Here is a 13,927-nt window from a genome sequence, read left to right as displayed (position 1 = left end):
GTTGGTACTCTCTTCCATAGATACTTTCTTCCATTTTTACTATCGTTTGTTTATCTTCTCTTCCGTTGGTACTGTCTTTCATAGATACCTAATTCTATTTTTACTATCTTTTGTTTATCTTCTCTTCAGTTGGTACTCTCTTTCATTGGTACTCTCTTTCGTTTTTACCATCTTTTGTTTATCTTCTCTTCCGTTGGTGTTCTCTTTCATTGAAAGGAAAGGGGGTTTCTTCCATTTTTACCATATTTTATTTTGTTTGTTTATCTTTTCTTCCATTTATCCTCTTTTCCGTTGGTACTCTTTTCCATTGGTACTCTCTTCCGTTCGAACTCTTTTCCAGTAGTACTCTCTTCCATTTTCCAGTAGTACTGCTCTCCGTTTCGTCTCTGTATTAGTTCTTTTTTTCGTTCGTCAACTCTTTCATTAGTTCTGCCTGCTTTCGTTAATCTTTTCTTTTGTTATTTCTCTACATCCATAGCTCATGCTTAGTTATCACCCTTTCGTTTTCTTTTTACTTCCTTGTCTTGCGTTCACTATTTCTCTCTGCTTTTTTGTCTTTTTTCTGTTCGTCTTTATTTGGTTCAATTTTTTTTTGTTTTCTTCATTTCTTGTTCTCTTTATTATCTCTCTTTCTTATTCATTGTTCCATTTGTACACTGCTGTTGTTTTATTTCTACTTCTCATTCTATCTTTCCCTAATTTTTTTTTTTCTTTTTTTCGTGGGTGTTGTGGGTTCTTGTTTCGTTGTTGCCGTTTGATATGTATGCAAAATTGTTATCAGTTGTATGAAGGTGTATGAAGAACGACGAAAAACAAAAATATACGTGAAATATACAAAACTGCCAGTGAACTGTTTCGGTTTGCTGATTATAAGTATGAACTGAAAGACAATTCAGCGTTTTTTTTGTAATTTTAGAACGTGATTTTTGCTTCCATCTGCACACAAAATAGAGACTTAGGCCGTTTTCGCTTAATGCCAAACCTAACCCAGTTTCCACTCTAACTGCTGTCAAACCGTTCGCCAGTTTCGAACCTAGTTTTCATGTTGTGAAACTGAAAATCGAGTCAGTTTCGACCCTGGTTTTTATATCAGGTTTGTTCAAGCCCCCGTTGCCAAGTGCGAAACCAATATAGTTTGGTTGAAAGTGTTTGCTTAATAAAACTACCCTGGGGCAGTTTCAGTTTTCTCAAGCGAAAACGACATCAGGAAATCCGAATGGTGACATCGATTTTTTGATTTCGATTTCTCAAGCTGACTTGTCTGTACACAAACTGGTTATCAATTCGTGTGTTTCGACTATTGTGTACATTTTTTTTGGATTACGCGTTTCAGGAGAATTGCTTCAATGAACAAGAATTGAAATATTCTTATAGGAAAAACGAAAAACTTAATAAAAACGTCACCCAATTCCCTATGAACCCTCAGCATTTCAAAATTTGGTTTAAAATATATAAACTTTCCAAATGTCTCATATCAATCGAATTTTATTTCTTTCAATGAGTGATTTATTGAACTTAACAAAACATACGCGTTGAATTTCAATCCGTTATTTCATATGAAAACTCAATTGCAATTATTCTTTAAATCAACATTTTTTCGTGTGATGATTTTGTGTAATTTTAACGATAGTTTAAAGAAACACTTACAGATTGTAATGTACATCCGCCATGTTGGGGCGGTAGCTAAGGGCTGCCTTCAGGGCCTCCTTGGCTTCCCGATGGCGACCTTGTGCGCTAAGGACACTTCCTAGGTTTCCAAGTGCTGAAAGTAGAAAGAGAATACGAAAAACGAAATTAAACTTTGCGGAACAATAACAAGTGGTTCATCGTATCATGGCCGCATTAGCGCAGCGATGAAGCAAGCGACAGTTGGACCATCAATCAACGTGGAAACAGGGCACAGGACAATTTTTCCTAGCCTCTTGATGGCACGATGAGAGGTGTTCATAACAGCTATGCAATTAGCAGAATTATCACTCATAAAATCTTCGCAAACCATTACGGGACACTTGACGACATAATAATTATTGCCAGCGTTTAGCGCAGTAATATTCTCTCTCTCTCTCTCTCTCTCTCACACACACACACACACACACAAGCCCTTCGGAGGTTTATGTCTGTTTCGTCGACCGACGGCTTGGAGGATGAAACAGGAGAAAAAGTTTTTCTTAGCTGCGTTGAAAGGATCCTTGAGTACGATGAAGATGATAGCAGTAAGGTTGAAAGTGTGACGAAAGAAGACTCATTACCATTAACGCACTCCGCTTGCTCTCATTAGTATTCAGTCGGGTCGAAAGAAGTCAGTCAAAGTAAATCCATTCCATCTGTTTTTATTTCCTTCCTCGATAGCTTGAATAATTTTGCATAATATCCGGTGCGATAACTCAGGAAAAGGTCGTGCTAATCCAAGTTCCAAAATATTTCAAGGTAACGCAAGCTATCGCTCAAATGGACGAGTTCAATCGGTGACAATGTCATCAAATCAAAGCAGCAAATCATTCAAAAAGTTTTACCGACTGTGTTGAACTAACTTTTCATCTTCAAAACAGAATAAGAAGCGTCACGTTAAAACCAAATTTCCGTTAATCCTCGAGTAAGTGTCATCTTCCACCACGCCCGAACCGTGTCACCGCTGTCAGTTCCCGGTTGACTTTGGCAACACCTCGTACAACACCCCATTTCGCACGGTGACCCTAATTATTTAGAAGATACCTAGCCATGGGGCGCACAAAAAAAAATCCATCGCCACAACTTCGGAAACATTACCATATTTTCCACCAACGGCTATCAGCAACAATCTTATCCCCAGCTAGAGAGGATTTAACCGAGCGACCGGCAGGGCCCGGAATTCGGATACCGGGGCACTTTGGTATAACTTTTGCGAGACTAACGACGACGACGAGGGATCGGAATCCGTCAGGAGATTTTGCATTAGGCGGATTTTTGGGTCGCCGTTCATTGGATTGAATTCATAATCAATTTTCCCAGTCCGCCCTTTGCCATCCGTTCGTGACAAGCGGTGGGGCCACTCGCTGACCTTGACAGGATGGATCTCCATTGGATGGCGAACGTTGAGAAGGGTTGAAATTGGTGTGTATATTTGATAAACGGGTTTAAAACAGAGCGGGTGAACAAAGTCAGAACTAGAACGGAGAAGAAAAAAATAATCCCGAATCCAGCTTTGCAGGGGATGCTGGGCGACTAGGCCCCCCCGGGAAAAAAAAGTTAGTACCAATGCTTTAATCGGAAAAGTTTCCCGGAAGTGTCAGACTTTAATCTTGGTTTTCGATTCGGTAGGATCTGATGGTTTGAAATGCGAACAGGTCATCAATTACAGCGTAAAGTTTCTTACGAGTTGCGATTTACATTTCACGTGGATTTGGATTAATGGGACAAGTCGAAGATTGAGTTAGTGAAGGTTTTTTCGGTAGTTTCTCGGGATTAGCATTATTACACAAAGAAAAAGTTACATCGAAACTCATTTCACTCGGTTTTAGGAATTTTACGTGGCACTCAGAAATGAGCTTCCCATTAATAATCGAGATTGTCTCTCGTATTGAAACAAAATTAAAATAATGCATAAGTTAAATGTTCAGTTTTAAGTTGTGTACCAGAATAATATTACTTCTAACCGTGGAGAAAGGTTCGCTGCCAAACAAATTTCGTTTGACTATTTAAAAGAATCCGTTTTTAATATCACGTTATCAAATCATGTAGATGGCGTTATAAATGTATTCTTTTTAAAACCATATAAATCTGCTTACCAAGAGAATCAAACATAAATTTTTGATGACCATCACCTATAAATCTTCTTATGCGATTCAAACATAGAGTATAAAAAATTTGCTGATTACTATTCAGTTCATTTCATTTCCGAATTAGTTTTTCTTTTTCTTAACACAATCCATCAGAAAATGAAAAAACATAAGTACATAACTGTTTACTAACACTGGAATTTTATTATATTCAGACTCTCAAAACAAAACAATAATCAATGCAATCAACTGTATTTTCATGCAACGATTGTTGGAAAACTTTGTTGACATCAAAACAGTTATGGAACCGGAACGTAACATTCAATAATTTAGTCTTACACTTAATAAAATCCTTCGAAAACTTTTAACTTTTGACAATACCAACATCTTCTTTTTATGAAAACTGTAGTTGAGCATCAGTAAAAAAAATTAAGAATAACTCTCAAAAAAGAACGTAAAATGATTCAGCGAATTAAATCACTTTCCACCCTTTCTGAAAACTTTCTAAGGTTACCATAAAAACCGACTTTAGCTCTTGAATCACTAATACTTCTATTTAACCTATCTCTCCTATACAGCCCTGAGATGTTTTTAAAGTTGGTATTGATGACATTTTCTAATTAATTAATAATTGTTATACTTATGACTTATTTATGATTTTTTCGGTTCTTCAACGATATCAAATTAACTGGAAATTGTGAGAGGAGAAAGAATATGACATTATAGAGCTATAGTGCTCAAGGAAGAGCAAGGATGTGAAGATAAAGTGCGGAAAAGTGGGACGTGACAAGGGCCATAAAGGTAAGCAGAAGGCTTCTCGTATATAAACTTCTACCTTCTAGCAGAGGAGTCGAACATAGGCATCTTAGCGATACGAATCATCCGATATGTCTCTGATATGTCAAAAATGTAAAGGCAAAAATCGTTTGTCATTTACTATCCGAACCGGCCACTGTGAACCTCTCTGCTTGAAATCGAATAATGAAATATATATTTTGTAAGCTAAAAGTCCGACACGATTTACATTCTCGTTCATGGGTTATTTTAAATTTGTCTTCTGTGGAACGAAGACAAATTTAAAATAACCCATGAACGAGAATGTAAATCGTGTCGGACTTTTAGCCGTTGTAAAATAAACAAAACATAATAATTATAATAACCTCTCAAAAGGCCACCCGTTTGGATAGAACTCCGTACGTGTGCACTTTGTACGTTCGATGCTGTTTTATGATCAGTCTTACCCGTGTGGTCAAGCACGAAACGCTATACCCAATCACCAATTTGTGTTTCATTTCCATTGTGCGGCTGGAAAAATGCTTGAAAGATGATTTGGTCTCTTCATCGCTTGGACAACAAAAAAAGCTTCCACAAAAAGATAAACTCAACCGAAGTCCGAGAACAATGTACCACAAATACAAAAATAACAACCACACGATAGTGGTGTGATGTGATGTTTAGCCACCATCAGCTCAAAAAAAATTACCAATGATTCCTATATTTATCGTCCTACCATTGCACAGTGGTCCGAAACGGGAAATTAGCGTGACAAAAATATTTTCACTATCAAATGTTAGTTTTTTGTAGTTGGTGTCTTCACAAAAGTTGTTTGTAATCTAATGGCGCTCCTTTTGATGAAAAAAGTTACTAGGGTGGTCCTTATTTAGATTGAAATCTGAAATCTAACTTTCTTAATTGAGCTCAAAAACGATTTCGTGGTGCAATAAAGTTGTAGAAAATTTTATTTTGAGAAACTTTTTTGAAAAAAGCACCTCTCTAGCTCTTCAATCGATCGAGTTACATTAATTTTCCCGAGTAAAAGTAGGGTGGCTCCCAAAAAATCACTTTTTTGTGAAACGTTCCACGGAAAAGTTGTCTTCAGAAGAGTTGTTGAACTAATCATTGCGCACAATTTGGCTCAACCAAGCTTTTTCATATGAGCTACCAGTAAAAAGTTATGATTGTTTATTCATCAAAAACTAGTCAAGCTTCAAATATCAATATTCATTATATAAGTCTTGGCATTACATTCCTTTAGTGGAATTTGGCCTTTCTGTTTCAACAGACTTCGCAGCCGATTCATATAGCGTACAGAATCATTGCATGGCTATTACTATGGATCCTACTGACGCTAAGAATCCTTCCAGGTCGGGGCTCGAACATACGACAACTAGCTTGTAAGACCAGCGTCCTATGCATTGAACCACCAACCCGGGGCCCAAGTAGGACACGTTATTACACTTCAATGACAGTAACTTATATGACACAAAATCATTAAACAAGTAAAAAATTTTGCAACGTACATTATAACTGCTATGCAACCTGAAAACGTAAGAGGCGGAGCTTGTGCGACTTACGAAGTGTTGCCAAACAACTTCTTAGTAAAGAATATTTGATTTGATTCAACGCGCTCATCAGTCACAATGAAACAGAAAATATAAGTTTGTGTCAAGTTACAATTTGTTGATGTTTTTTCCATTCAACATTTACGACCAAAAATTGGCATCAGATAATGAGAGCTAAAATATAGAATTCAATATTCTTTAAACTCACTATATCTACTCAAAATCTAAGTGCTATTCGATATTTATGGTGAAGTTGATCATTATACTTATTGAAAATGTGCGCGCCTTCAATATTTTGGGTTTTCTGAACATCGACATACAAAATAATATTCATATATTTACTCCCGTCATATGAAATTTACACCTAAAATTTCAAAATGTGTTCAGTTAGAGCTTTTTTGTGATTAATATTAGTTTTTCATATATCAAAGTTAAAACAGTTGACCAATCGCTATAATTAAAAATTGCACTTTTTTTAAAATTCAATGAATATTTCGTTCCCTAGTCATAATGGTAGCCATTGACATAAGTTTTTCCATGCATACACTGCCGTGACAAAGTGTAAACATATTCTCTCTGGTAGTGCGAATGTACTTCCCAAAACGACACAAGTTTGCTTCGCACATGTACCGGTACAAAAATTTGCGTATAATCGCAGATTTAACTTTAATTTAATTTTTCAAACTGAAGAAATTTTCTACTTATTCTACTTATTGATTTAATATTATTGTTCGGGATAGTGTACGGAAGCTTTCAACCGACACTGTATTTGTATTTCTTTGTTGCATCACAACGAATACGGTAACCGATATGAAATCATTACTTTGTCTTATAGTGTGTCACTTTTTCATTGTCGCATTTTGTTACGGTGATCAGTTGGTAACTGAAAACAGTCAATGCGAGCACGTCGTAAGAGTTAGATTACCGAAAAGTTACGTTGGAACTTATTGTAACTTAGTATGATGAGATGTCAATTCGTAACATTATTTTGACTCCATTGTCACCATCATAATACGACTTGTTTCGTCGTGTTTGTCATGCGACCATTATGCAACATCTGTTTTGTTTTTATTTTTTATGAACAAGTTACATGTGCTACTTGGAGGATTATATGCCAGATCGATAAAAATGTATCCCATGCAGTTCCTGATTGGTCAGAATATACGTAAAAATTTAAGAAAAAATTGGAAGGGTGTTAATTTTTTAACTTATTTAAATTAGTTTTAAAAATACCTTTAAAAAACTCAAAAACATTGCATAACTCTTAAACGCCTTAATATATCAACATACTTTCTTGAGCAAAATAATAGTATCAAATTAGTTCTACAAATATTACTTTTAGTTCTACAAATATACAACTTTTCGACAGAACGTTTCACAAAAAAAGTTAGAACAAAACAAGTGATTTTTTGGGAGCCACCCTACTTTTACTCGGGAAAATTAATGTAGCTCGATGGAATGAAGAGCTAGAGAGGTGCTTTTTTCAACAAAGTTGCTAAAAATAAAATTTTCTACAATTTTATTGTACAACGTTGTTTGTTGTTTGTTGTTTGTTGTTTGTTGTTTGTTGTTTGTTGTTTGTTGTTTGTTGTTTGTTGTTTGTTGTTTGTTGTTTGTTGTTTGTTGTTTGTTGTTTGTTGTTTGTTGTTTGTTGTTTGTTGTTTGTTGTTTGTTGTTTGTTGTTTGTTGTTTGTTGTTTGTTGTTTGTTGTTTGTTGTTTGTTGTTTGTTGTTTGTTGTTTGTTGTTTGTTGTTTGTTGTTTGTTGTTTGTTGTTTGTTGTTTGTTGTTTGTTGTTTGTTGTTTGTTGTTTGTTGTTTGTTGTTTGTTGTTTGTTGTTTGTTGTTTGTTGTTTGTTGTTTGTTGTTTGTTGTTTGTTGTTTGTTGTTTGTTGTTTGTTGTTTGTTGTTTGTTGTTTTCAAGTCTTCTCGAGATTCCACTTGATGATGGCCCCGTATATCTATTATACTGTATGAAGCTCTTGTATATTGGGAGGGTTCGTATTTTTTGGGTACTCTCCTAGACGACACTCTCAGCTTACTTGCATGTTTGCGCCTCTGGATTTCGATTTCCTACCAATCCGATTTTACTGGCTATTGGCAAACGTTCTTCGAACACATTAATTTGGGAGACAATTTCGCCAGTAAGGCATGAGAGTAGTCTGTATTTTTGCGATACTCGAGCCAAATTCGGCTTCGATGTCACTTTCGTTAATATTACCAATTCAAACAATAAAACCGATGCTACACTCACACTCACACTTCTTTAATGTGAGTGGCGTGCAGGTTTTTTATTGCGCAATAATATAAAAGTGTCGCTAGCGTTCAAAAACTATCAGTTTAGTAGATCATGTACTGGTAGTTCTATGTGATCATTTTTTTATGTGTAACTTCTTCTTCACATGGTAAAATCGTGTAAAACGCAAAGTTCTAACGATCGGTTTAATATATTTCCCAAAGATTTCAGCTTTTTTTCGGGAAAAACTGATCACGCAGAAGTCACGATTGCTTTTCTTCCTCTTCATTAATCATTATAAGTCGATAAGTATAATAAATTGTTACTGAAGATGGGAAGATTCTCAATCTCTACTAATGATGACAGGAAACTATAACTTCCAGCTACTTCACGCAGCACATCACCTCGGAATGGCTCATGAACAGCAATAGTTCATACTGCCGAACCGGATCATAAGGACTAGAAACCCTTTCACGCCACAGTTGGTTAATTTCAGCTGGGTTTATCATAAAACAAACTAACTCATCCGTATTATAAAATCCTCTGGTGCCCATTTCTGCCCTAGTAGCTTTCCGGTGTAAGAATGTGTGGCAGTCATGAAAAGGAACCAAAACAGTTCATTTATCGCCCGGTGTCATCAACCAGTTAGTCAGTTATAACTTTCGCTTTTGTTCGTAAAAAGAAGCTGATGCGCTCTTAAATGATTACCTTCGTAGGTAAATGTCATCAGCTCGGTTGAAATATGTAGCCATAAAAGCAACCCAGAGCTGTGATTTCTAGACTCGTTTATTTTTTGTCATTTGAGGATTTAACGGCGTACATCCGGGTATATCGGATGATGTTAACAGGGTTGAAATCCAGTAGCTTTACTTGATTGAACTCAGTAGTATTTTTTCACCTAACTCGATTCTTCGGTCATCTATCTCTGAACCGCACTATTCGAGCGTTTAAGTTGTAATATTATTAGATTGATAGACAAAATAAACCAATCAGAATCAACGTTTATTTCTCCAATCAATCCGATGAAGTGAACTGTTTCGAACAAATTTCGCTCATTTCGCGTATCAGCGAAAACCAACACTTCGTCCTTCGTTTCACTCACCCATCAAATGTTCCCATGTTTTCGCATACATCGACCGAAGTGCTTTTGTTGGCGCGCAAGCTTTTCTAATCTTTTACCGCCACCCATGCTGGCGAATATCTCGTTGGTAAGCAAATTTATATTATTCTTCTACAAGCAGCAGCAGCAGCAGCAGTAGGGTTACTAGACTATCTTGACACAAACTCCCGAAATTATAAAAAACGTGAACACTAAAACAGACGGGACGATCTCGGTTCGGCTTCCTTCTCCGGATTCTCTCCGCTACAACTCGGAACATCATTCTGAGGTGAGCTGCTGACTCCGTATTCGTGTCTGTGGGAGGGACTTGGTGCCGAGATTGGCCACAGGTAAATAAAAGTTATAAATTACCTGACTCAACAACGTAAATAAAATCGCAATGAAAACGTCGCGTAAGCAACTTTTTCCTTTCGTTCCGATGCATGTCGAGCTGGTTGCCGCTGCTTCTGCTGCTGCTGCTCACCTAAGACCAAAGTTGGGTGGTGGTTTATTTTCTGCTGCTGGCAGCACTTTCCAGACGGTGGAAAATTGGATACGTACCAGTTGATGGCAGTTGAACCGGGACAATTGAGATAAACTGCAAAAGAACGTTGTCGACAGCCAGCGGCAGAACATGGATGCCCGTGGCACTTGGTTTACATTTTTATAGGATACGGCGGTTCAGTGAGAAGGGCTGTGTTGTGTATCAAAAGTCTTTGAAATGTTCGTACTTAGGTGAATCGTGAGCGAAAAATGAAACTCGACACCCACGCTATTCACGGAAAGTTTGTACTGGCGTTTTTGTTTTGCGTGGCGGCAAATGGGAATGAATTTTCCGGAGATTTCAGGGACCCGACTTGAGCTACCATCCAAACTTGGTTCTATGGAATCATTTTCGATGATTTGACGTGAACTGTGGTATTATTCCCGGTGTAAGTTGAGTGACATACTTAGCAGAAATTTTTGGTTTTAGCTTGATGTATTCTAATGTGTTGACCTGAAATTGGTAAAGTCACATTCTCGATCAAATCTATCGTTTCAGAATATCGTTTTTAAAATTCTATCGGGAAAATTATCGAAGAGAATAAAAGATTTTTTTTATTTCGAAAGTATGAGAATGAAACCGTACAGACCCGGTTCGGTTCCGACAGCTCGAACACATTTTGTTTTGGTTTGGTTTGGTTTGATATCAGCAAAACGCAAAACAAAAATCCTCTTCATTTCACCAGAAACGTTTTATATTAAAATATTAAATGACAAATTAACTTCATTTATGTCAGATACGTAGTGGTCTATTCATTCAAGTAAAAGTATGCAGAAGAACACAAAAGTTACTTGTAAAAAAAGTTTTACATGTACTGAATAGGTATTCCTGCAGTATAAATGTATTAATTTCATCTGCACGGAGAACCCTTCGATCATAAAATTGCGATATCGCAGTTTTTGATTTTTGCGATAGTTGATTTAATTAATTTCTTTTTGATTCAACCATAACGACCGAAATCAGCATTTTCGCGAAAAATTTAGTTGATTTGCTGATTTTAGTTAGTTATTTTTTGAGACAACTAAAAAAATCTTACTTTTGCTAATTTAGATTTTTTATTCTCATTCCCTTAATAATAATAAAATATTTGTTGAAATGACTATTTTTTTAGTTGAATTCACAAATTAAACGTGCTGTCATTTCTTAGCTAAGGCACATTTCATTTCCATTCAACTAGTTTTTTAGTTGAATTAAAGAAATAAAATGTTGTTTTCAACCAATATGAATGGTTGAATTGGCTTCTGCAATCTGCAGCTATATGGCGCCCTGTCACCGAAACACCGCAGCTATATGGCGCCCTGTCACGGTAACACCGTAATGACTACTAGCCACTAGATGGCACACTACTGCCGAAAAATTTTCAGACGCGGTTGTCTTTTCTATATTGGCAGGTATAAATACGATGTTGTATTGGAGAAAAAGACATAAACGAAACATAAACATCTTTTTGATTTTTTTTTCTTCTAAATCACTTCATTCTCACTGAAAACTTTAAGCACTCGGAAAACAAAAACCGAATACAAGTAGTACACCGGACGGCGCAGCTCGGAAGGTTTGGAGATACAAAAAAAAAACTTCATCACAATTAGAGTGAAACATTCGAAATTCACTTCACTGTTCCGCGTAAAAACATTATTACGCACAATCGCTTCAAGTGCGCACAATTTCTGAATAAATACGATTTCCACTAACAGTTTACGACATTTTTACATATCGGTTTAGAAATTTAAATAAAGATATATGCGAAAAACATCAAAACAATTTTCAAGCAGTTTCAATAAGACTGTCCTTTTTAGCTTTTTAATGGATTGTTTTGCTTTGACACTTCTCATGAGTTTTTGGCTAATAAACTTGTTAATAATACCCATTTCAGTTTTGTTTTCTTTGTGCTGTCCTTCAGTAATGATGGTGATAGATAAATAGAAACACATTTTCTGATTTTAATAACAAAATTAGTTGTCAATGAGAATTTCGTGTTGGATTGAAATATTACTGGTTTGTGTCGAGGATATTCACCAACTAAACACATTCTCTAAAAATAAGAGTTTTTTCAGCAAAGTAAATTCTCAATTTTAACTAATTTTATAATTTATTTTGGAAATTTTGTTGTTAAAATCAACTAATTCAAAAACAGTAATACGAATTAGGCGCAGAGCTAATTTCGGTCGTTCCGTGCAGTATGGTTTTTGATTTGCATATATTCAAGTAGTTGAAAAATATGTTGTTTTGAATGCTTTCAAATGCCGGAGACAGCTGAAAGCAAAACAATAATCGCAATGTAGAATCAACAACTTTTTAGTTGAAATCTGTTCGCGTCGCAAAATGTCAATGAAAACAACATCGATGGTTAAAGCGTTTGGTGAAATTGTGTTCATTCGATTAGAGAAATTTATGATAACAAGTGTTTATCTAACAGCGGTGTTGTGATAAAGTTAACCTTGTTTAAGATGAAAAAGATTTGGTGACAAATTAGAAAATGTTAATGAATGATCATCTCGTAATCTTTCAGGTATGCGCAAACCAGTGTTGGTGATGGCTGAAAATTTGACAGAAGCTGCTCGATTTTTATCTATATTGTATACAACATTTTGAATCCGATAGAAGATGCTACAAGAATTCGAGTCTCTCAATGCATGAACCTCGAGAGAATTTTTCTACATTTCTTCGCTCCACTTCATACTCTGAGTATGAAGCCATGAAGGCCCTTAAAAAAAAATTTCAGTCTGATAATGATCGCCGCTGTGTGGAATTTACCACGAGAGATTCGCAAGTTGACAATTATCGCAGAAATCGAATCGATGATTCGACTTGATGATTCTCATACTAGGTTCCAATATTTAAAAACCCTTGTGTGGAGCATTCACATACATTTTCATAGACACAAATTATACAAAGGTTATATGCACATAGTTAGAATAAGCGGCAATAGTAAAATGATTCTATCGCAATTATCCACTGCCCATACAGAATCGGGCAGTGGATAATTGCGATAGAATCATTTATGCAAACATTTTATGCTTCTAATTCGATATAATTGATTTACTTCCAGACGACTGTTTTACTTAGAGCTGTTTGATACCGATGATGATGTTCATGCATTAGCAATAAAACACTTTTTGACATGAATTTAATTTATAAAAGTAACAGGAGCGAAGGGTTTCAAACACACAGAACGCGCTGCGATTGAATGGCGCGTTTGAATTGCCGTCGCAAAATTCCTATTTCCAGCGGTTGATACACCCAAGCTCATATAAATTGACTAAAATTATCAGTGCATAACTTTAGTTCAACCGTTTGAAGGCATCATCTTTCAATACTCATTTTAGGTAAATTTAATAATTTTGCTAATTTACTCGCCCCTCTGGGCACTTTTGCTGATTATAAACGTTTTTCCACATCAATCATTTCCGATCGAATCAGAAGTATTTTTTTAGAACTTAGATCTTTACTGATCTCGATTTGACATGATCATGATCATACAAAAATCAAAATCACTTAGAGATCAGATCAGTTCTGATTTCGTAATAATAATTTATTCCTTGGTTAACATCACTTGAAATCAGCAGTGATCGGTGGTTTTCCCAGCCCAAATGATATTACATGTCAATATAAAATACTGTTTATATTTTAACAACGATATTTATTTCATGAATCCCAACTTACCGAATTTATTTCAAATAGATCATGACGTATATAGTAAACATATTTTGATTATTTTCGCAAATCATTAACATTGTTCGAGTTGATTCAACTATTTGCAATGTCTAAAACAAATAAAACCGATTTATTTTTCAACTAACAGAAATTTGTTCCTTACTAATTGACAGCATTTTTTTTTCAAATAGTTAAATTAGTTGTTTCAACCATCGTTTCTGCTAATCGAAAAACAAAAATGACAGTTTAGTTAATACAACAATCGATTAGTTGTACCAAATTTTAACCAATCGAATTCAG

General features: G+C 35.7%; 1 protein-coding gene across 3 annotated transcripts in view; it reads right to left on the bottom strand.

Moving 5' to 3' along the window:
- Positions 1–13,927, bottom strand: part of LOC131430893 (protein O-mannosyl-transferase TMTC2) — a 720,087-nt gene that overhangs the window by 228,595 nt on the left and 477,565 nt on the right. For all 3 annotated transcript variants that reach the window (XM_058596143.1, XM_058596144.1, XM_058596145.1), the window contains exon 6: positions 1,648–1,762. In XM_058596143.1, the coding sequence (XP_058452126.1) occupies positions 1,648–1,762 (115 nt within the window). The remainder of the gene's footprint in view (positions 1–1,647; positions 1,763–13,927) is intronic.

Source organism: Malaya genurostris, chromosome 2 (assembly GCF_030247185.1).
Source record: "Malaya genurostris strain Urasoe2022 chromosome 2, Malgen_1.1, whole genome shotgun sequence".
NCBI lineage: Eukaryota > Metazoa > Arthropoda > Insecta > Diptera > Culicidae > Malaya > Malaya genurostris.
This window is presented reverse-complemented; position numbering and strand designations above follow the sequence as displayed.